General features: G+C 45.4%; 1 protein-coding gene across 1 annotated transcript in view; it reads left to right on the top strand.

Moving 5' to 3' along the window:
• Gna12 (G protein subunit alpha 12) overlaps positions 1-20,662 on the top strand; it is an 84,660-nt gene that overhangs the window by 36,068 nt on the left and 27,930 nt on the right. Inside the window, exon 2 of the mRNA XM_075974321.1 lies at positions 10,695-10,910. Within this exon, the coding sequence (XP_075830436.1) occupies positions 10,695-10,910 (216 nt within the window). The remainder of the gene's footprint in view (positions 1-10,694; positions 10,911-20,662) is intronic.

Here is a 20,662-nt window from a genome sequence, read left to right on the forward strand (position 1 = left end):
TAATTTGATGCTTCCTCAGAATGCCCTTCCCTTCCAGGAAGACTCCTTCTAAGCAGCAGAATGTTTCTCAGTAGACTGGGCCCCAGGTTCCTGTGCTTATTAGCCAGAAAAACAACTGTATACTTCGAAAACAAGTGAAACAGATGGGAAAGTTCTTCTGCCAGTGCCGCCCGTCCTTTGCAGCTCTATATTCACGTCAGTAAACCGAGCTTTTTGGTTGAACTCTTCTGTCAGTTGGCTCTTTTCTTTTGTCATTGACACATGAAAAGGACGTATTTGCCAAAAAGAATTTATGCTAGGTAGTGGTGATGCATGCCTTTAATCCAGAACTCTGGGAGGCAGAGACAAGTGCATCTCTGTAAGTTGGAGGCTAGCCTGGTCTACAAAGCAAGTTCCAGGACAGTCAGGACTACACAGAGAAACCCTGTTTCAAGCGGGGGTGAAAAAAAATCACTACTACCACCAACAAAAGAATTTAAAGATAATTATACAGCCTTTTTATTTATTTTTTTAATCAGGATGAGCCACTATGCATCTTTAACCTCATTGATGAGCATGCCTCATGTCATGGACCCCCCTGTGGAACCTGGCTAATGTTATCTTATTTGTCTCCTGCTGGGGAATGATAGTGAATGCACATCTATTCATATAAATAATGGAGAGTAACTGAAGTGTAGTGGTGCACTCCTAGGATCCCAGCACCAGCCTGAGCTACATGATGACTGTCTCAAGAATGACAGCTTCAGGTGTTCCTCTCTGTAGCCTGAGAGACAAAAGGGTGGTCACTATTGTTTTGTAAGTGATGACCCCAAGAAATCTTTCATTCTTCCTCTCACAGGGGCATCTGCTGTATGTCAGGCCAAGGGACATGGAAGGAAACATGGCAAACAATCCCGCCCTCCTAGGGCTGACATTCCAGTAAGGGAATAAGGGAGAGATAGTAACCAAGATAAATGAGTAATCTAATGTGTGTTTGCTAAAGAGAAAGACAAAGGTGTGTGAAAGATGGACAGGGGCTTAGCCTTCAGGTACCAGAAGTGCTAAGGCCCCTAGGCAGAAACAAAGAGACCTTTGAGGCTAGAGTAGAGGAGGCCACAGGAATAAGTGAAGGAAATAGGGTCAGAAGTCACAGGCTGACCCATGCAGGTCTCTAAGGTGTTTGTAAGGACCTCTGCTTTTACTCTGAATCCAGTCGTGGTCCTTGTGAGGATTTGAACAAATCACTGATCTCAGCTGGTTTAATCAACTGACTGGCTGCTGGTTTTGAGAGTAGACTGATGGGATAAATGTAGGTAAAAGGACACCAGTCAGAAGACCTGCAGCCATCTAGCTGAGACTGTAATAGTAGTCAAGGGACAGCATTTGCTGACAGCGGGATACAGGACATGGGGGATATGTTCCTCCCACCTGTTACCACTGAAACTCTCTAAATACATGTAGTCTCATTATACCAATCTACAAGGGGCCTAACGAGTACTGGGATCTCTCTTGGACCATGGCCAGCCTGCAGGGGAGGCACAGGCTTTGGGGGCCAGCCGGTCTCTTGGCAGCTGTTTTTGGCAATCTACAGAGAGCCCTGGAGTGATTCTTACAAACACATACTGATGGCAGGGACCTAGACTTTCAAATGGAGCCCAACCTGAGCCTTCCATGGACTGAGGTGTGCAGAAAATTGGAAATCACTGTAAAGATGGGAGGAGGGACTGGGTGGAAAGAAAATGCATCAGCAGATTCCTGAAACAGATGTTGGAACTGCAGGGATCAACTCTGCCCTTTCATAGTGCTAATTAAGTGCAGCTTAAAATTTTTGTTCTCAGCTATCTAGACTGGTACCATCCAGTCCATGGAAGGCAGGTGCCTGAGTTACTGCTCAACTTCTAAGATGAAGGAAACAGCCATAAAAATACCAAAGTAGATGAGGGAGGGTAGTGTGAGACAGGGCCCCACTCTGTAGCCCAAACTGGCCTTGAACTCGAGATCCTAGTGTTTTCAGGCTCTGGGGTGCTGGAGTGGAATGTGGGCTTCAAAAGTCCTCTTCCATCTAATTATGACAGTGACTCCTCCATGGCCAAAGCAGTGTTATGTCCCCCTGAGTTTTTTTCCTAGGAGCCAAGCAGCCACACTCTCCCAAGTCTGTTTATGTCTGAAACCTGCCACTTAACTTGAAATGCTCAGTGTGACAGTTCAACAAGAGGCCACTTAGTGCTGATCCTAAATTTACTGACATGCCAAAGTACATTTTTGCTGATGTTTATGTTACCATTGAGTTTATTTTCTCTGATAGTCATTTTATCTTCTGTCAGTTTTTCTTTAGTCAGTTGGGTCATATCAGATTGGTTTTTGCAGAGCTGGGCCTGGAACTTGGGGCTTCATATCTGCCTGGCAGTACTTCACCCACCTTCCCCACTCCATGCTAGATAGTTCTAGAGGCAAGGAACAGGGACCATGAGCAAGCATTTTCCCTTATACTTTATTTTAATGTGTCAGTGTTTCACATAAACAGTCATTAATGTTAGCTTGCCCATCAAATTCAAGGCTCTCCTGTACTCAGACTGAATGTTTTTAATTTCACTTTATGCCCTGGCATGATGGTTCTCTGGGAAGTATTGGCTGGACCTCAGAACACTAGACATTTTTGATTACTAAGTAGAGACCTTAGCACTTTATTACTTAGGAATGGCTACTCACTGCCGGCATAAAGATTGAATGTGAACGTCTATCTGATGGATGGAACCCAAATATCTGTTCCTTTTCTGCGTTTTCTACTTAACTACTGTCTGAATAGAGTCAGTGAACCTGCTACATTTTCATTTCTGCTGTGGTTTTCTGACCTGTGCTTCAAAGATAGCTGCAAAGGTATTGGTGAAGGACAGTTTCAGTAAAAAAGATTGATAAAAAACAATTTGTGAAAATTAAAGGGCAATTAAAAAGTATCAATCTGTAAATGTTGCATCTTTTTTGGAATGTATCTTAGTACTACTTGTCAGAAGCATCAAATATATATGCATATATTTTATTTTTAAAAATATGTTTAAACATTTATTTATTTTGTGTGCAGAGGGATATATACCTGCTGCAGTGCATGTGCAGGGACAGTGTGCAAACTCAGGTGGTCAGGCTTGGCCAAAGGTACCTTTACTGGCTGAGCCATCTTTCTGTACTATGCATATATTCTGTGTGTGTGTGTGTGTTTGTGTGTGTGTGTGTGTGTGTGTATGAGTGCGCGCGTGTGTGCAGTTGTCTGTAGAGTCCAGAAGAAGGAGTTGGATCCCCTGGAACTAGAGGTACAGGTGGTATTGAGCCCCCATATGGTTGGGGAAAACCAAACAAAACTGGTTCTCTGCAGTCTCGGCAAACACTCTTAATCATTGAGTCATTTTTCTAGTTCCTTATGCATAAATTTTGACCCAGAAATTCCATAATTCATCTAGCTGGAATTTCTTACTAGGAAATATAATCAGATACGTGCCAGTATATATGATCAAGAGGATTCCTGAATGATTTTTCTACTCTTCATCTACTGGAAATGATCCTGGGTTGTTTGATTGTTTATTTTTGAGACAAGGCCTCTTACATCCTAGACTAGCCTCAAACTCATTGTGCCAAGGATAACCCTGAACTCCTGATCATTCTGCCTGTACATCCATTCTCAACAGCCTGTTATCCTTCTTCCCAAAACCTACCCCTAAACCTAATGGGTTGACACAGTGGGCACAAGCAAGGGCCAGCCCCTGTGGTGCTTGACAGAAGAATGTATTACACAACTCAGCCTGCAGAGACAGACAGACAGACAGACACACACACACAGAGAGAGAGAGAGAGAATGAATATACTTGGATGTATTCCTTCAGGTTTTGTGCTCCTTAGGATAATGTGGCTATTTTATTTTGAGCAAAAATTGTATGAAGCACCTTCCCTATGTACAATTTATTCCAATATTCACTATTACATGCTATTTCCTTCCTTTAAAATACCATGGAGATTATTTTACTGGCTTGAATCAGAAAACATGGAATGAGCACATGGGGCTGGAGTGGTAGGGGTGTTTGTTTACTCTTGCTTGTCAGGGCTAAGCGCATTAACAGGAAAGCCTTCTTTCCCCTCGGTGTTTTTCTTTATAACATTTGGCAAAATGTTTAGAAGATTCCAGGGTTTCTGGGCTGACACCTGGGAGAACAGGCGAGGAGGGACTTGGCTGTGAGTGGCCGCAGGTGGTGGCTTTAGGACGCCTCTAAATGCTGGAGTTTGAGCTCTCACCCAATTTTGCATGCACTGCATTAGGAGAACTGAGGAAGCCTGGGTAGATGTTGAAAGCCCTTTTTTCCCCTTCTTTGCCTTTCAGAAAACTGTTTTCTGGGCAGTTGAAGATCTATGGTGATGTCCTCTTTCTCTCCATATCCTAAACCCAGAAGGTTGTTATGTCTGTTTTAGGGGTTTTGTAGTTGTTTTTGAAGGTCTCATGTATTCCAGGCTGACACCCACTTCGTTATGTAGCCTGGTCTTTCTATCTCCAACCTCCCCAGTGTGGGGATCACAGGCATGTGCTACCTCACCCAACAAACCAGTTTGATCTCTGGGTCCATCTATTTTCTGAAAATTTTGCTTGGAATTTCCCACTGACCCACTAATTTAAGTTTGCCAAAATCTCACCCACACATCACCCCACTGCTTCCCGGCTTGCTCTGTGTTCTTTTAGGGTTTGCCCCTCTCTTTTGTTTGGCTCTTAGTTGGAGCAGTTGGCCACTCTCTGTGACTGCCCTGCCTTCTGTTCCTTCTTCTTGCAAGACCCTACTCTACATAAATCTGGAGGTGCAGCTAGGCCTCATGTCTCTTTTCCAGAACCTTTGTTTGTTCCTATTTCATACCAAAGAAGTTCCAGAGATCTTAGCTGGCCCATCGTCTGTCTTTAAACCACGCCTCCCACCATCAGTGACATTACTGGCTATCCCTTCATTGTTCTGACCTTCCTTTGTAGCATTATCTCTAGACTCCATCTGATGGCCCTGCTCTGTCCTGCTCTGAGAATCTTTGAACACACCCTGGGAGCAGGAGGCACATTCTAGCCTCTTGGATCTTTTCCCATTGCCTGGCACTGTTCTTTGCCTCGGGCTGCTGGTAGAACTCAGTGGGTGGCTTTCCTAGCAGAATAATGTGCTTGTGTGTCCCAGAGAGAGGCAGCAGGCAGAACCGCCAGGGGCAGGGGTGCCATCCACCTTCTCATCGTCAATGGGTGACTGGGGTGCACTGGCTGCCTTTACTTTTCTTTCTCATCTCTCTGGGCTTTAAAATGTGAACAACCCTGGTTCTGGTTCCAGAGAGAAACTGAGAGGCACTGTCTCTGCCTGCCGGATTCATCAACTTACAGAAACGCATCCTGTTTACATTTCTGGCAGCCTCTCGTTGATTTGGATGGTGGCCAACAGCTAGCCACTCAACCCTTGTGGGTTTTTAACCAACAGTATTCCAAGTGCACATGCGCTGTGAAAGAATATTCAAACCCAACATGTCCTCTGTGCACCACCATAGCCAAATCTCCTTGCTAGCCTCTAGTGTCTAGCAAGGCTTAGTGTGTTTTGTGGGAAGACTTCAGTCAGGAGTGACTGCTCTAAAAAGACTGGGTGACCAGGGACTAACCTAGCAAAATGAGACCAGAGTTTTCAACTTTGGGTCCTCATCTGAAAAAAAGAGTCAAACTAAAACACCCAAAATCCATCTCTCCATTAGACAGGGGCTCTGTTCTCAACTGGACATTTAAATGGCTAGATTTATAAGCTGTCTTAAAGATGCCCTTTGAACAGTTTAAAGTGCTCCGTTGTTCTGAGATGAAGTCATCAAATTGCTTACGACCTTATTTATGTTTTCACAACTGACCAAAATGTGCAGTTGTCAACAGATTAAATGTGCAGTAACAGTCCCTGGGAACGGGGCTTTCCTCCCAGCTATTAGAGAATCCACTCTGTAGACTTCTGCCTGTCTGCTTTCTGTCTGTCTATCTGTCTGTCTTCTTTAGGTGTATTCCAGTTTTTGCTTTCTTATTTAGGAAATTGACTTTTTACTTTAAAAGAGGGTAGGAGACATTGTCATAGTGTTAGACTGTGCAGCACCCACACACATCCATGTAGCCCAGATAAGCCTTAACTCTATCATCCTGCCTCTGTCTTCCCAATTCTGGAATTAGAAACTTGTACCACCACGCCCAGGCTAGTGTCTTACTTTTAGGTTGGTTTTGGTTTTGGTTTTTTGAGACAGGGTTTCTCTGTATAACAGTCCTGGCTGTCCTGGAACTCACTTTGTAGACCAGGCTGGCCTCAAACTCACAGAGATCTACCTGTCTCTGCCTCCCAAGTGCTGGGATTTATGTGCACAACGACCCGGCATAGTATCTTTTAAGACACTGGTAACTCTCAGTTCTTTTTTTTCCTAAGTTTTCTTTTAATTGTATGTGTACACTCTCACTTGCTCAAATATTTGTAACATAGCACACATGTGGAAGTCACAAGACAACTTGCAGGAGTCACCTTGTGGATCCAGGGTTTGAACTCAGGTCATCAGGCTTGGTGGCAAGTACTCTTACCAGCTAGGCCATCTCACAGGCCCCTGCAAGCACATTGTAAGCCCAGCCAGTGTCCCTATCAGCACTGCAGAAGGCCTGATTCCTGGTGCTGGGAAAAGTCTTAATAAATGATCTATAGAGATTTGAGTCTGTGTGGGCACAGTCTTTGTTTCTGCTATAGAGAAATGATTGTTCTTGAGAATTGTCCATCTCTTTTGTGTTTGTACATTTGTTTCTTGAGACAGGATTTAACCCCTAAGTTGCCTAGACTGTCCTTGAACTTGATCTTCTTGCCTCAGCCTCCCAAGTGCTAACAGTGTCTACCATTACAGCCTGGCTTGGGTTTTAGATTTCATTGAGTAAAGTCAAACCCTCAATAAAGCTAAATTATTATATGAAAATAACACCTGAAAAATACTTTGTAGTAGACACTTGGGAGGAAGAGGCAAGAGGATCTCTGAGGGTTCAAATCCATTCTGGGCTTTGTCACAAGACCCTGTCTCCAAAAGCAAAACAAGGCCCGATACCACAGAGTAGCACAACAGGGCTGCCCATGTCATCTGTCGAGTGGGTAGGCTTTCTGATCCAGGCCATGTGGAGGCTGAAATCCTATCCCGGCTGTCTTTGCCAGGCTCAGGCTGCCACTGCCTAGCAGGACAGGGGACCTCCTTCTGGTTTCAACAAATGGGACTCTGCATACTCAGGTTAAGTTTTGTTGTACATAATGTACAGAGTAGGAATGACCTCTCTATCATTCACAACCTTCAGGCTTTTGTCTTTCGGGGAAGGCAGAAATGAGATAGTATGGTATGAGAAAGCAGAAGGTGGGAAGGCCTCAAAGGCAGCAGCCAGCTGAGAGCAGTGAGGCAGGAGAGTGGGGGACTTGCTCAGACACTGGCCCCAAGTGAGTCCCGGTGGTCACACTCAGTATCTGCTGAAGACCCAGCTCCTGTTAGGGGCTTCAGAACCTCAGGAGCCTTGCCTTTTCCTAAAGCTCTTTCCTCTGTCTTCTCTAGTTCCCGTCCCCTTCATCATCATTGAAACATAAACTGCTCTGGTTGCTGGTGAACTTTCTGAAGCCTTTTTATTTGAAATAATGATAGGTTTGCAGGAGGCTACCAAGCTAGTCTGAGCAGTGTCAGCCAGCGTTCTCCACTGTTGTGACACACATAATTATAGTACAATAGCAGAGCCAGGAAATGGACATGGATACGGTGTGCATGACCATCACAGTCGGGATCACAGAGGTCCTGTGCTATCCCTTGTCGTCATCATCCCTTCCTCCCATCACCAACCTCCATAACCGCCGCACACTGCCCACCTTTACATTATTATTTCAAGAACATCATGTAGGAGATTGAAAGGGGGGAAGAAATAACACACAAACTGTTGTGTAATTTGATCTTTTCAGACTGGCACTCTTTATTTGGAGTATTGCACATGAAATCCTTACAGGCTGCTATGACCATTGGTTGCAGAACTAAACCCATTGCATTTTTACTTGCAGTACCAAAGATGGAACACAGGGCCTTCTGCATGCTAAGAAAACACTCAACCCATGAACCACACCCCATCACTGCCCATTCCTTTTTATTGCTGAGTAGTAGTCCATCGTGTGAACATTCCACCCTCCATACCATATTAACATTCTTGTGAAGTTTTTGTGAATAAGTTTTTATTTCTCTGGGATGAATGCTTAAGAGGAAGGTCCCTGAGCTGTATAATGTGTTTAGTTTTTCAAAATGCTTCTGAATCTTCCAATACTCTCACTCTCACACAGCACTGGATCGTCCCTGCGTAAATGGGTGTGTCTTCAGTCAAGGCCCTGCTCTATTTTTTCAATCTGTGACCACTGTAGGCATGTGGGCCTCTCCTTCACCTCTTGATTCACTGGCTATGCCTGCTCTTTGCTGAAATCTCTTGATGTCCTTCACTCATTTTCTAACTAGATTAGAAACTATTGAATTTGGATGTTCTTACATCTCTCTCCTCTGTGTGTGTGTGATGCACATGTGTGGCAGTTAAAAGACAGCTTGAGGGAGTTGATTCTTTCCATCATGTGGGTCTGTAAGATTGGACGCAGGTTGCCAGGTTTGGCAATCAGCTTCTTTGCCTGCTGAGCTATCTCAGCACCCCAGGTTTGAGTTCTTTATAAATTAATTCTAAGCACAACTCCATTGTCAGCTGTGTGTGTTTTTTAAATGTTTCCTCCTATTGTTAGTGAATGATGTGAGTGAGATCACCCCAACTCCGAGGGGATGGCACCTCTGCCAGACGTTCTTATCATTTAGACCTCCAGAGAAGACTGAGGTATCACTATATTGCCTCAGTGGATTGAGGCAAGAGTGGAAGGTTGCACTTGAACTGTGTTGAAGGTACAGCTGATGAGGGCCTCCCTTGTGGTTAGGGTGATGTATTTTAGGATAAGGGACAACTAAAACCATGGAGCCATGCACTTTACATGGGCAGCATACATTATATCACAATAAGGCTGTTATTTTTTTTTAAGGGTAAGTATGTGGGATGAGGTAGTGCACACCTGTCATCTCAGCACTGGGGCTGTGGAGGTAGGAAGACCAAGAGTTCAAGGCCAGCCTTGGCTACACAATTCAAAGCCAGCCTGTACTGTATGAACCCTTGTCTCGTAGATAGGTCGATAGATGGATAGATAGATAGATAGATAGATAGATAGATAGATAGATAGATAGATAGATAGAAGCTTTAGAGAGTTGACTTGGTGAAAAAGAGCTCTTGTAGTGCATGTGTGATGATCTGAGTTGAATCCACTGCAGTACATAAAAATTAGGCATGGTCATGTGGGTCTATAACTGCAACCCTGTTAGGATGGAGACAGTGGGATTCGGGGCTTACTGCCTGCCAGCCTTCCAGGTTTATTGTGATAAAGGAATAAGGTAGAGAGCAACAGAGCAAGATACTAGATATCCCCATCTGGCCTCCACACGAAAGCACAGGCAGGTGCACCCTTATGCACATACACCACACACATAAAACAATAAAAAAGGATAAAATACCATGTAAGAAGTAGTGGAGCTGGTGATACGTAGACTGGCAGGCAGCAGGGCAAACAGACTGCCCTGAACTGGGAGGTCTTTCCTACCATTGTCTTCTTGATGTCTGTACTACTCTACACAGTACTAACTATTCAGAGAGAGCTGAGTGATCTGAGAGGGTGACCAGGAGCTTCCACTTAGAAGTAATTTTTCTGTGCCAGGCGTCCCCTAGCACTGTTTTATTTAGGCTCCTCCATCCCCTTGACCCTGTCTGTAAGGGGAGAAAAGGGCAGAGAAGCACTCACTGTGAGGAAACAAGCAAAAGAACAGAAAGCAGTTTCTGCCAGCAGCACAGTGTAGCAGTATATCTGGGGCCTTGGCTCCTGCCAGGGGTAGACTCAGCTCATGTCAGCTCCATCTTTTCCTGTCTCAGGGTCACTCACTGCCCTGTATGCATGACTTCCTGTCTGTTCTGAGTTGGAACAGGCAGATGTATCTTGGTAGCAGTTGACAGTCCTAGGACAGTGTGGCTAAATGTGTGCTCCCCCGTGCAGCATCCCTCTCCCAGGGCTTTCACAGGAAGGGAAGGAGACACTACACATGAACCTCCACCTGGAGATAAGGCTGTTGTTCTATTTTCCTTTCCACTACTGTGTAAAACACTCTCACTAAAAGCAATCCAGGGAAGAAAGGGTTTATTTCATCCTATACAAGGTCACAGTTCATCATTGAGCAAGTCAGAGCAGGAACTGGAAGCAGAAACTATGAAGGAGCATGGCTTGCTGGTTCCCTCTTTGGTTCATTCAGCTAGTTTTCTAATATAGCCCAGGACCACTTGCCCAGGGTGGTGCTGCCCACAGAGGGCTGGGCCTCCTCATTGGTTAATAGTCAAGACAATCCCCCACAGACCACTTTGATCTAGGCAGTTCCCCAGTTGAGGCTTTTCTCCCAGATAACTAGCTGTGGTCCTGGGAATCGAGACATTCATGCTCAGACAAATGAGGAGACATGCACTGACTGCAAACTTGATGGCTTATGAGTTTCCTGTCTGTGACAGATAGTGCTAAAGTTCTCCACTGTGGGCTCAGAGCACACAATTAAACTTCCTTTCCCTTCTCACCTCCTTCCAGGGCTCGAGGGTGCTTGTGGACGCACGTGACAAGCTTGGCATTCCCTGGCAGCACTCTGAGAACGAGAAGCACGGGATGTTTCTGATGGCCTTTGAGAACAAGGCAGGACTGCCTGTGGAGCCTGCCACCTTCCAGCTCTATGTGCCAGCCCTGAGTGCACTCTGGAGGGACTCCGGGATCAGGGAAGCCTTCAGCCGCAGGAGCGAGTTCCAGCTGGTGAGGAAACCTTCAGCCTCTATGTGACAATCCTGTCCCCTAGAATTTCCTTTCAAACCCAGCTCTGTTGTTCCCACACTCACTCAGGATGCTGGGGCAGGAGGATCTTGAGCTCAAGCACACCTAGGTTTTCTAGAGAGACCATCAAACAAGAGGGAAAAAAATGTATTAGCAGGAGCGAGCTTTATCATACTACAAACCCTAATATTAAACAAAACACATAGCAGAGCCCTGGCCATCTCACTTGGCACAAAGAGCAAAGGGTTTTTACCATAGTCCAGACTAGCATTCGAGCTACCTTACCCTCATAGGAAAGCAGTACCCTTGAAGCAGCTTTCCCTCTGAGGAGGTGCAGCAGCCACAGGTCATAGGTGTTCTGTGATGCCCTTTGCAGTTGTCTGACCTCTGCAAGTCAGTCTCTGCAGGTTTGTTCTCTCCACTGGAGGGTCTATAAGTCTCAGAAAGGCTAATCACTGTAGCCATTTCAGCTGCTAAGGACATAGGCTACAGCCGAAAAATGTGGGATATTTTGCTTGTTTTCTTTGGGTTATTTTTCCAGCAATCCTACAAAACTGTCAGTTTTCAAAGAGAAGTGTCCAGTAACCAGGAGATGCACAGCTGACTGCTGTGGTCACGGTATGTCAGGACCTCAACACACTTCTTGTGTCTTTGCCCCAGGTACACAGGATCCTGTTCCACCTCCTTCATCCCTAGCCTTCTTTTGTGGTGATGTTGCTGTAATAGTTCATTTTTAAGCAATATGATCTTGAACTCAACAGTTTTAAAGCTTATATCAGTGGTTTCATAGGACATAATTTCTTTTGTAACTTGCTTTTTTCCCCCATTCAGATTATTCTCCATGTTTTCTTTTCACTGCTGACTACTGTACCATTGTGCAAACAAAAAGACTGTTGCTTTTCATTGTAGTTTCTATGTTTTGTCTCACAGAGATGGCTGTGACCGTCTTTATCTTTCTCCAGGTGTGTACACGCTCAGGGTGGCTCTAGGTTGTCTACCTCAGAATGTAATCACGGGGTCATGAGGTATATTTATCTACAGATAAACACAGTGACTTCAGCCTCTTTGCAGAATAGCAGTTGTACTGGTAGTGCTGCTTCTGGTGCTAGAGAGGGATCCTATTGTCCACACACAGGCTAATGTTTACTATTCACAGGTCAGGGTTTAGCTGCTCTCCTTAGGGTATATTTGAAGTTGTCTTGAGTTCATCTATGGATTGCCTGTATTTTCTCTTCTACAGAGTATCTTCTTCTGTCTTTTGCCATTTCTTTGCCATTGAGCTGTGCTTTCTTGTTGATCTGACAGGTTCTGTTCACAGTCCACTAACACACTCCTTTCAGTTCAGTCCCCGTGGTGACGTCTTCCACAGCCAAGACCAGCCCTGGATGCCCATTGTGTGTAGCTTTCTGTCCCCTTGGTCTCTTCCATCTTCCCTGTCTGGTATGACCTAGACACCCGAAGACCACTAGCCAATTACTTTATAGAATGTCCCTGTGTGTCCAGTGCCTGCTCATCACTGGAATGAGGTATTGGAGGATGGGCACGGTAGCACAGTCCTGTCATCCCAGCACTTTGAAGAGTCAGGCAGGAGGATTGTGAGTTGAAAGGCAGCCTAGGTTTTTAAAAAGAGGATAAGGTGGGTAACAGGAGAGGTGGCTCAGCAGTTAAGAATCTTTGCTGAGTAATTGTGAGACTGGAGTTCAGATCCCACATCCTGCAAATACCTGTACCTACCTCTGAGGGATCTGCTGCCCTCTTCTGGCCTCTGTCCATGTATAGGCACATGTAGTAATAAGGGCGGCAGGGCTGCGTCCCCAACACCCCAGCCGCCTGGCTAGCTTATGCCCAAAATAAAACACACAAACTGTATTCATTTAAACACTGCTTGGCCCTTTAGCTCTAGCCCTTAAAGGCTAATTCTCACATCCCGATCAACCCATCTCTAATAATCTGTGAGCACCGGTCTTACCGGGAAAGATTCAGCATGTCTAACCTGGCGGCTTGCTTCATCGCGTGTGTCTGCCCGGGAGCGAGGCATGGTGTCTCTCTCTGAGGCGTCTGCTCCCGAGAGGAGAGCTGTCGAGTCTGAGCTCACTTCCTCTTCCTCCCAGCTTTCTGTTCTGTTTACTCCTCCCACCTATTCTTCTAACCAATGAGGGCCAAGCAGTTTTTTTTTTATTTAACCAATGACCTTCCTCCATCAGGCACACATATCAAAACACATGTGTGCACGTATTCACAGATAAATTCACACTCATGTAAGTGAATAAAGTGAATCTTTTTAAAAGAACAACACATTTTTTTTTGGCAGGAAAGCCACAGATGTGGCATTATCCCCAGACACCATGTCAGGAGGCATGTTCAGTTGCTTAGTTACAGCCCTGTCTGATGGCCTTTCTCTTCTGAAAGTTACTATTTCTCTGTATTCCTTCTTCATACATACTCTGGGAGACACTATGAGACTTGTGTATCCTCATTTTCTTCAGCTTATGTGTGCGTGTGCATGCATGTGTGCATATGGAGGCCAGAACTTGACATCTTCCTCAATTGTTCTCCATCTTATATATTGAGTCAGGGCCTCTCACTTGAACCCAGGACTCACTGGTTTGACTAATCTAGCTAGCCACCTTGTTCCTAGGATCTCCTGTCTCTGCCTTTCAGGGAATTGCCATTGGGTCCCCACACCCGTGCAACATTTACATGTGTTCTGGAAATCAGAACTACAGTCCTCACATTTGTATGGCAAGTACTTCTTCCAGTGAGCCATCTCCTAGCCCTGCCTCACCTTTACACACTAATTTTTAAAGTCTATCTAGAGAGCATGGTGATACTATTTTCCCCGCTTTGAGGCAGAGTCTTACTACCCAGCCCAAAACCTCACAAATTCTCCTGCCTCAGCCTCCAGGGTACTGAGGTTCTAAATGGTGCTTTTACTAGCCCTTTCCATTTGCACACACTTGCTGAAGTTAACTTGAACAGCTAAGGAGAAAGAATGAAAAGTAGATGATGGTGTTGTCTTAGGGAAAACTTTTTCACAGGAGTAGGAATGTAAGCAAAGACTGGGTATTGAGTAGAAGTTACTCTTCAGTTTGTAATTGAGTGTTGGACCTTTCTCCGTCAAGTCCTGTGGCCAGGGAAAGGGGCTTCAGACCTGAAGTTGAAATGAAAATTACTCTAGTTGTGGAGAGTTTCCCGGGGAAGAAGGTGCAAACATCCAGTGTTTATTTCCAATGGCAGCTTGATAAGATCTCCATCTAGGAGGTTAATGTGGAATTCTCTGGTCAGATTTTGCCTGCCTTGCCCCACTGGGTATAGTGTCTTAAAACTGGGATGGATCCCTGACCTAGGAAGTCAGCTCTGTGTTGTTTAAGGAATAGGAATAGACCCAGAAAGTGGTAGAGTGCTTAAAGGCCTTGTCTTTTTGATAGTCGATGAGAAATTGGGGTTTCAAATTCCTCTGCTTATTTTTATTTCCCTATATTCATTTACTTACTCAACATTGAAAGCATATCCAGGTGTGCTGGACACCCAAGTCCAGTGCTGAGGATTGAGCTAGGTGCTAGGGACACAGCAGGTAGACCAAAAATGTTTGATCCTACAGCTTCCAATCTAGAAATAATGTGGCTTACACTCAGGCTTAGGTTGCCCCTGGTGAGGGGACAACAGTCATGTCTCTTCATCATCTTGCCATCATCCATTTCAGCTGCAGCTTGAGGTCACCTGTGTGTGATTTCAAAGACAAAGTTAAATACACACCAGTGTGGCTGGTTGACTTCCTGTTTAATGGATGGCAGGAACATGGTGTTTCATCCCTATACTTTGTACATTCCTGTAGTTTTCTTTTAGGAAAGCAGCTGACCAGCGGTGCTGAGCTGCCCTTGTCGGACAGTGATTTGTGCAGCACTTAGAGAGTGCAGTCCTCCCTCCCTGTGCCTAGCTCTCCCCAGAAGGAAGTGTCAGAAGCCTTCCCTGGACCGCATTCCAGCCATTTGTGTTTAGGGCTCTTTCCCTCTCTGCTACACTGAGAATCACGTCAGCAAAGTGGCAACTTCCTTGTCCTTTGCCATCTCAAATGTCTTTCCACACAGAAGAAGAGAAAAGGCTGGGTCTGGTGACCATCCTAGGACAGCTTTCTCCTCCGAGGAGAGGGAGACATGGGATCTTCCCTCTCCAAACATGAGTCAATGTTGCTTTGTCCCGGTCCCTAAGCTTCACATGCACACTAGCATCCACCTGTGCCTGTGCCTCAATGACAGAAAAAGATAACTTTTCTAGATTGTACCTCAGTTCTTATAGCACAATGAAGGGGGCTGGCAGGAGGGCTCATTCCTGGGTCCCACATGTTGGAAGGAAAGAACCAACTTCTGAAAGTTGTTCTCTGACCACACGCAAGCCAAGGCTTGCCATGTGTACACACAAATGGGGGAGGGGAATTTTTAAATCTTTTCAAATTAAAACACAGGGAAAGGAGGGAAGTGTAACAAGATATTCAACAAAAGATTTTGTTATAAGTATATGGTTATGGATATGATCTTACCTGTCCTCTGTGTGTGTGGTAAATATACATGTGTGTGAATATATGTGCCCATCGAAGTCAAAGAAGGATGGCATTTGTCCAGCTTTATTACTCTCTACCTTATTTCCTCGAAATAGGGTGTATCACTGAACCTGGAACTGGGCTGGCAGCCTCAGGCCCTGTCCTCCTGTTTCTGCCACTCCCAGTACTGGGTTACAGGGATGTATGTGCCACACCTGGCTTTTTAAATTTTTGCGAGTGTGCTGGGGGTTTGACTCAGGTCCTCATGTTTGCACAGCAAGTGCTCTTACCTACTGAGCCATCTCCCAAGCCTATGACCTGCCCTCCTTTTGTATAAAATGGATTTAGGATATTTTAAAACACAGCATGTGAATTATCCCTGACCACCACGTTTTCCACTTAGGACATGGGTGGTATCACCTGAGTGATCTACTTTCTATTACCCGATGAACTTACTTCTCTAAACTCATACTGATGGTGGTAAGGGTGACCTCACTATGGCAGAGTAGTCCCCAGTCTGCACACTATGTAGAGTGGAGCAGGGCTTTTGCTGTGACCATGAAGACCACACTAAGCAATGAGGACTCTTCTACAGGCCAGAAGGCTCCTCTGAGGTATTAGAAGTAAAGGGAGGCAGAGATGGCTGCCACTCTCTGTCCAGAGGCTGGGAGAGCTGTACCTGCTGCAGAAGTTTCAACACTTACACTTGTGTCTGGGATTTGTGTCAACCACAGTTTTTAAATAGGCTTTGACATGCCCCGTGCTTCCGATCAAGTTAACTGACATGTTCCCTGCTATGCTTCCCCAAAACAGGTCCTGAGAGGGAAGATGACTAGGTACAGCACTCGTCAGCTGTTATTTAAAGTGTGCCCTAGAAATCATGGCAGTCAAATAAATGAAATGGCTGATTTGTCTCTAAAAGTTAGGTTGACCTTTTCACTCTGTCAGGACAGGACGGTTAGCTCAGGAGTTTGTGCATCTGTCTGTGTCTTCTCTGGACATCTCCATGACTGTTTTCAGCCAGCCAGTCACTTGTTGGGGAGGCCTCACTGAGGTGGATGTGCTACATGCAAAAAGACCTATTTTGTCTGTCCTCTTCTCAGACACTTTCTGCTGCCTTCTTCTTGGACACTGAGAAAAGTCACTGAACCAGGAGTCACTCACTCCTGTCAGTGCTTATTTCAGGTCCCATACATTCTTGAAAGATCTGCACTATTGATGTTGGAAGTTGCAAGTAGTGAACTCCATTCACAGAGGGTCAGCTAGTGTCACAGCTGGTGTTACCCTCGTGCACGTGCGTGTGTCTGTGTGTGTCTGTTCTGAGTACTAGGGCTGGAAATCCAGGACTTTGCATATGCTAGGCAAGCACTATAAGACTCTGCCCCTGAACCGCAACCCTAGCTTTCCTTTTATCTTCTATTTTGAGACTGCCTTACTAAGTTGCCCAGCACTAAGCTCATGGTCCTCCTCCTGAGTGGTGGGATGACATGCCTGTACTACCTCACCTGGCTCTCAGGTGAATTTCAGATGTGGGGAAGACTGGTTGTATGCCTTAAGATTCAGCTGTGTGAATCTGACAAGGAAAACCACAGCATGGGGAACAATGCTAAGCACAAATAGCAGTCTGCTTACAAAAGTCATAGGATCCCCAACTGAATGATGTGAGCATGCCAAGCTGGCTTGTCCATCCCTGTCTCCCTCTTCCTCCCTCCAGGCTACCTCTAACTTGTAATGTTTCTACTCTAGCCACTCCCCGAGCTGGAATTATAGGCATATAACACCGCACCAAACAGGTTGATACTATTTTAATTGACTCTTAAAGTGTTTTTCTACAGGAACTAGGGAGGGCTTATGGATAAAGTATTTGCCAAGCAAGTGTGAGAAAGAACCTGAGTTTGAGTCCCCAGAAGCCACAGAAAGCAAGCATGGTAATACACCTCTGGTGAGATGGGAGACAGACAGAAGGATCCCCAAAGCCCAGAGGCTGGCTGGCCTGGAGTACATATCAGTGAACAAGAGATGTCTTAGTTGTCTCAAAACAAGTTAGAAGGTGAGACCAGACACTAGAGGTTGTCCTCAGACCTCCACACATACACCATGGCACACAAGTTCTTACACTCACACTATATACTTACACATCATACATACACTAAATAAATAGACAAAAGTGCCTTTCTCCAAATTTTTAAAGATATATTTATTATTTTATGAGTATGTGTGTATACCTGAATATGTGAGTAATGTACCACATGCATGCAATTGCCCTATCAGGCTGTAAGAGGGTATGCTGGAACTGGAAATTATAGTTACAGACAGTTATAAACTGCCTGTTGTAGGTGTAGGAGCCAAACCCAGATCCTCTAGGAGAGCAATAAGGGTCCACAACAGCCAGGCTAAGGAAGAAAAGGAAGTTTGTAGTTGTGACAGCCTTCTGTAATGGTTTTGAGGCCACAGGAACAAAGTGTCTTTGCTGCTCACTGCTGTGTGTGCATTGGAAAGAGCTGTGATTGACCTGGCAGTGACTTGACAGTTCAACCCTCATGGAAAACTCTCCTCATAAAGTAGCAGCATTTCTATAACAAATGACAATTTCCCTGCGGGTTCTGTTAGTGTTTTGACCATCCAGTGGTCACCATTACCCTGCAGATGGGGTCTTGCTTTTTCCACAGACTTGATTTCCTTTGAGATATACTATATATAGTTCAGGCTGTGAACTAGAGGAAGAGAGAAGCCTGGAGAGCTGGTGAGCATAGCCTGAGACCTTAGTGTTTCTTGTTTGTTGAAACAGTCAACCATTTCAGAGAATTGTTGCTGTGTAGAATCCACATGGCCCTGCTGCCAGGAGCAACTGAGTCTTCCTGGGACCTGTGCTTTTGCCTTCAAGCTAGTTGCAGTCCCAGAAGAGGAGACTCAAGCTTGGCTTTCAGGCATAACCATGACACTGCACTCCAGACAGAAGACAAAGACAAACATCCACTCTGTGGTCTTCTGGTAGCTTCCCAGAAGCCCTGTACAACAGCAGTCCTTGAAAGACACATCACCTAGACCTACCAGGAAGGCAATTGACCAAACATAGTTTCTCAGCTGGCAAATGTCGCCAAGGAGAAAGAGCAAACTGCAATGGAGGAGGTCCCTGACAACGTCAGCCAGAGTTCCTGTGGGACCTTTCCTATCTAATCTGAGGCCTGGGAAGTCAGTGTGACCTGTGGAGCCCACCCTACATAGGCTACATTTGGGCCATGCTGAGTCATTTTACTATCATTTCCAGTGTAGTCTGTGAAGTGTTTCACAGGCTGATGGAGATCAAGACAGGTGTACTTGAAGTCTTGTTCATCTTTTTAATCATCTCATTCTACAAATACTTGCAGAGGAGCCTCTGTGGATCTGGTGTTCTTATGGGAGCTGGAAAATTGTAGCGGCTAAGACCCCTCCTCTTATGGAAGCTGTGTCATACGTGGGAAAAGACAGTAAAGAAACTGTCTTACTCTGGTTGGGACTAAGGGCTTGTTGTTTCTCTTTAGGTTCCTGAGCATGTCTCTGCCCACTGACTGCTCCAGGTCAGGAATCTTGATGGCAGTGGAGCCATGATGCCGCCTTGGCGTCTAACCTAGGCCTAGAACAGCTTACCAGAAAGGTCAAGGGGTGGAAAGGCCAGAGGGAGAGATGTTCAGAGTGCAGCAGGAGGCAGGTAAGATGGAATCTCAGGTGGAGTAGTGAAAGATGTCAAATCCAGGCAGGCAGCTGTTGTGAAGCACACAACAGGTCCTGGAAAGACTTGGCTGCAGCAGAGGAGTGGTATAGCTGTTGTTTTTAGTCAGACTGTTTTAGTAGCGTCACTGAAAATAAAAGCAAGGGTCACCTGGGAGAGAAGAGATGAAGGCTAGAGAAGGCCCCTAGCCTTTTCTGAGTGGATGATTACAGGTGCATCACCACACCCAGCTCAGAAGCTCGGCTTTCAAAATGTAAGTTCCCAATGGGACTTTAAAAACTCATTGACTAAATCCTGCATCTAGAGACCATTCCAGTCCTGGTGGGACAAAGCCAGCAAATGTCCTATGCCAGAGCATGGGAACTGGCAGCTCTGGTGGCTTCAGCTCGTTTGGGTCCTGAGCCTATGCTAGAGGGGTAGGAATTGCAACTGTGCTCTAAGGTGGCTCTTCCTGAGGATAAGGCTTCAGAAAGTTGGGTTGTGAGCTCTTCCTGGGCTTCGAGCTGCTGAGAAGCCTCTGCTCCTGCTGTAGTGCACACTGTTCTTTGCATTTCACTGACCTCATACAACACAAATGTGGAAACTGGATGTAAAGTAGAAATAATCATGACATAGTCTACACAGTGAGGCCAGAAATCTCAAAGAGAATGAGTAGCGGGGTAGATGGAAATACAGTCGTAGCTTTTTCATGGTGTGAGTTAGCATGAAGAAAACAGCAAATGCTGAATCAGGGGAAAGTACAAATATAAAAAGGTTCTTTAAGGAGCTGGAGAGATCGCTCAGTGGTTAAGAGCACTGGCTGCGGCCGGGCGGTGATGGCGCACGCCTTTAATCCCAGCACTCGGGAGGCAGAGGCAGGCGGATCTCTGTGAGTTCGAGGCCAGCCTGGTCTACAAGAGCTAGTTCCAGGACAGGAACCAAAAGCTACAGAGAAACCCTGTCTTGAAAAATAAAAAAAAAAAAAAAGAGCATTGGCTGTTCATCCAAAGGACCCGGATTCAATTCCCAGCACCCACGTAGCAGCTTACAATTGTCTGTAACTTCAGTTCCAGTAGACCTAACACCTTCACATAGATATATATGCAGGCAACATACCAGTGTACAAAAAATAAAAATAAAACATTTTTTTAAAAAATGGATCCTTGGGGGCTAGAGAGATGGCTCAGAAGTTAAGAGCACTGGCTGCTCTTCCAGAGGACCTGAGTTCAATTCCCAGCAACCACATGGTGGCTCACAACCGTCTGTACTGAGATCTGGCGCCCTCTTTTGGTGTGCGGGCATACATCGAGGCAGAATGTTGTATACATAATAAATAAATAAATCTTTAAAAAAAATGGATCCTTTGAGGTGCTGGAGCAATGGCTCTTGTGGATACAAGCATTCACTCTGTAAACATGAAGACCAGAATTCAAGTCCCCAGTACCATTAGGAAAGCCAGGCATAGCCATTAACCCCATAAACCCAGTATTAGGGAGTAGACACAAGTCG

Source organism: Microtus pennsylvanicus, chromosome 1, assembly GCF_037038515.1.
Source record: "Microtus pennsylvanicus isolate mMicPen1 chromosome 1, mMicPen1.hap1, whole genome shotgun sequence".
NCBI lineage: Eukaryota > Metazoa > Chordata > Mammalia > Rodentia > Cricetidae > Microtus > Microtus pennsylvanicus.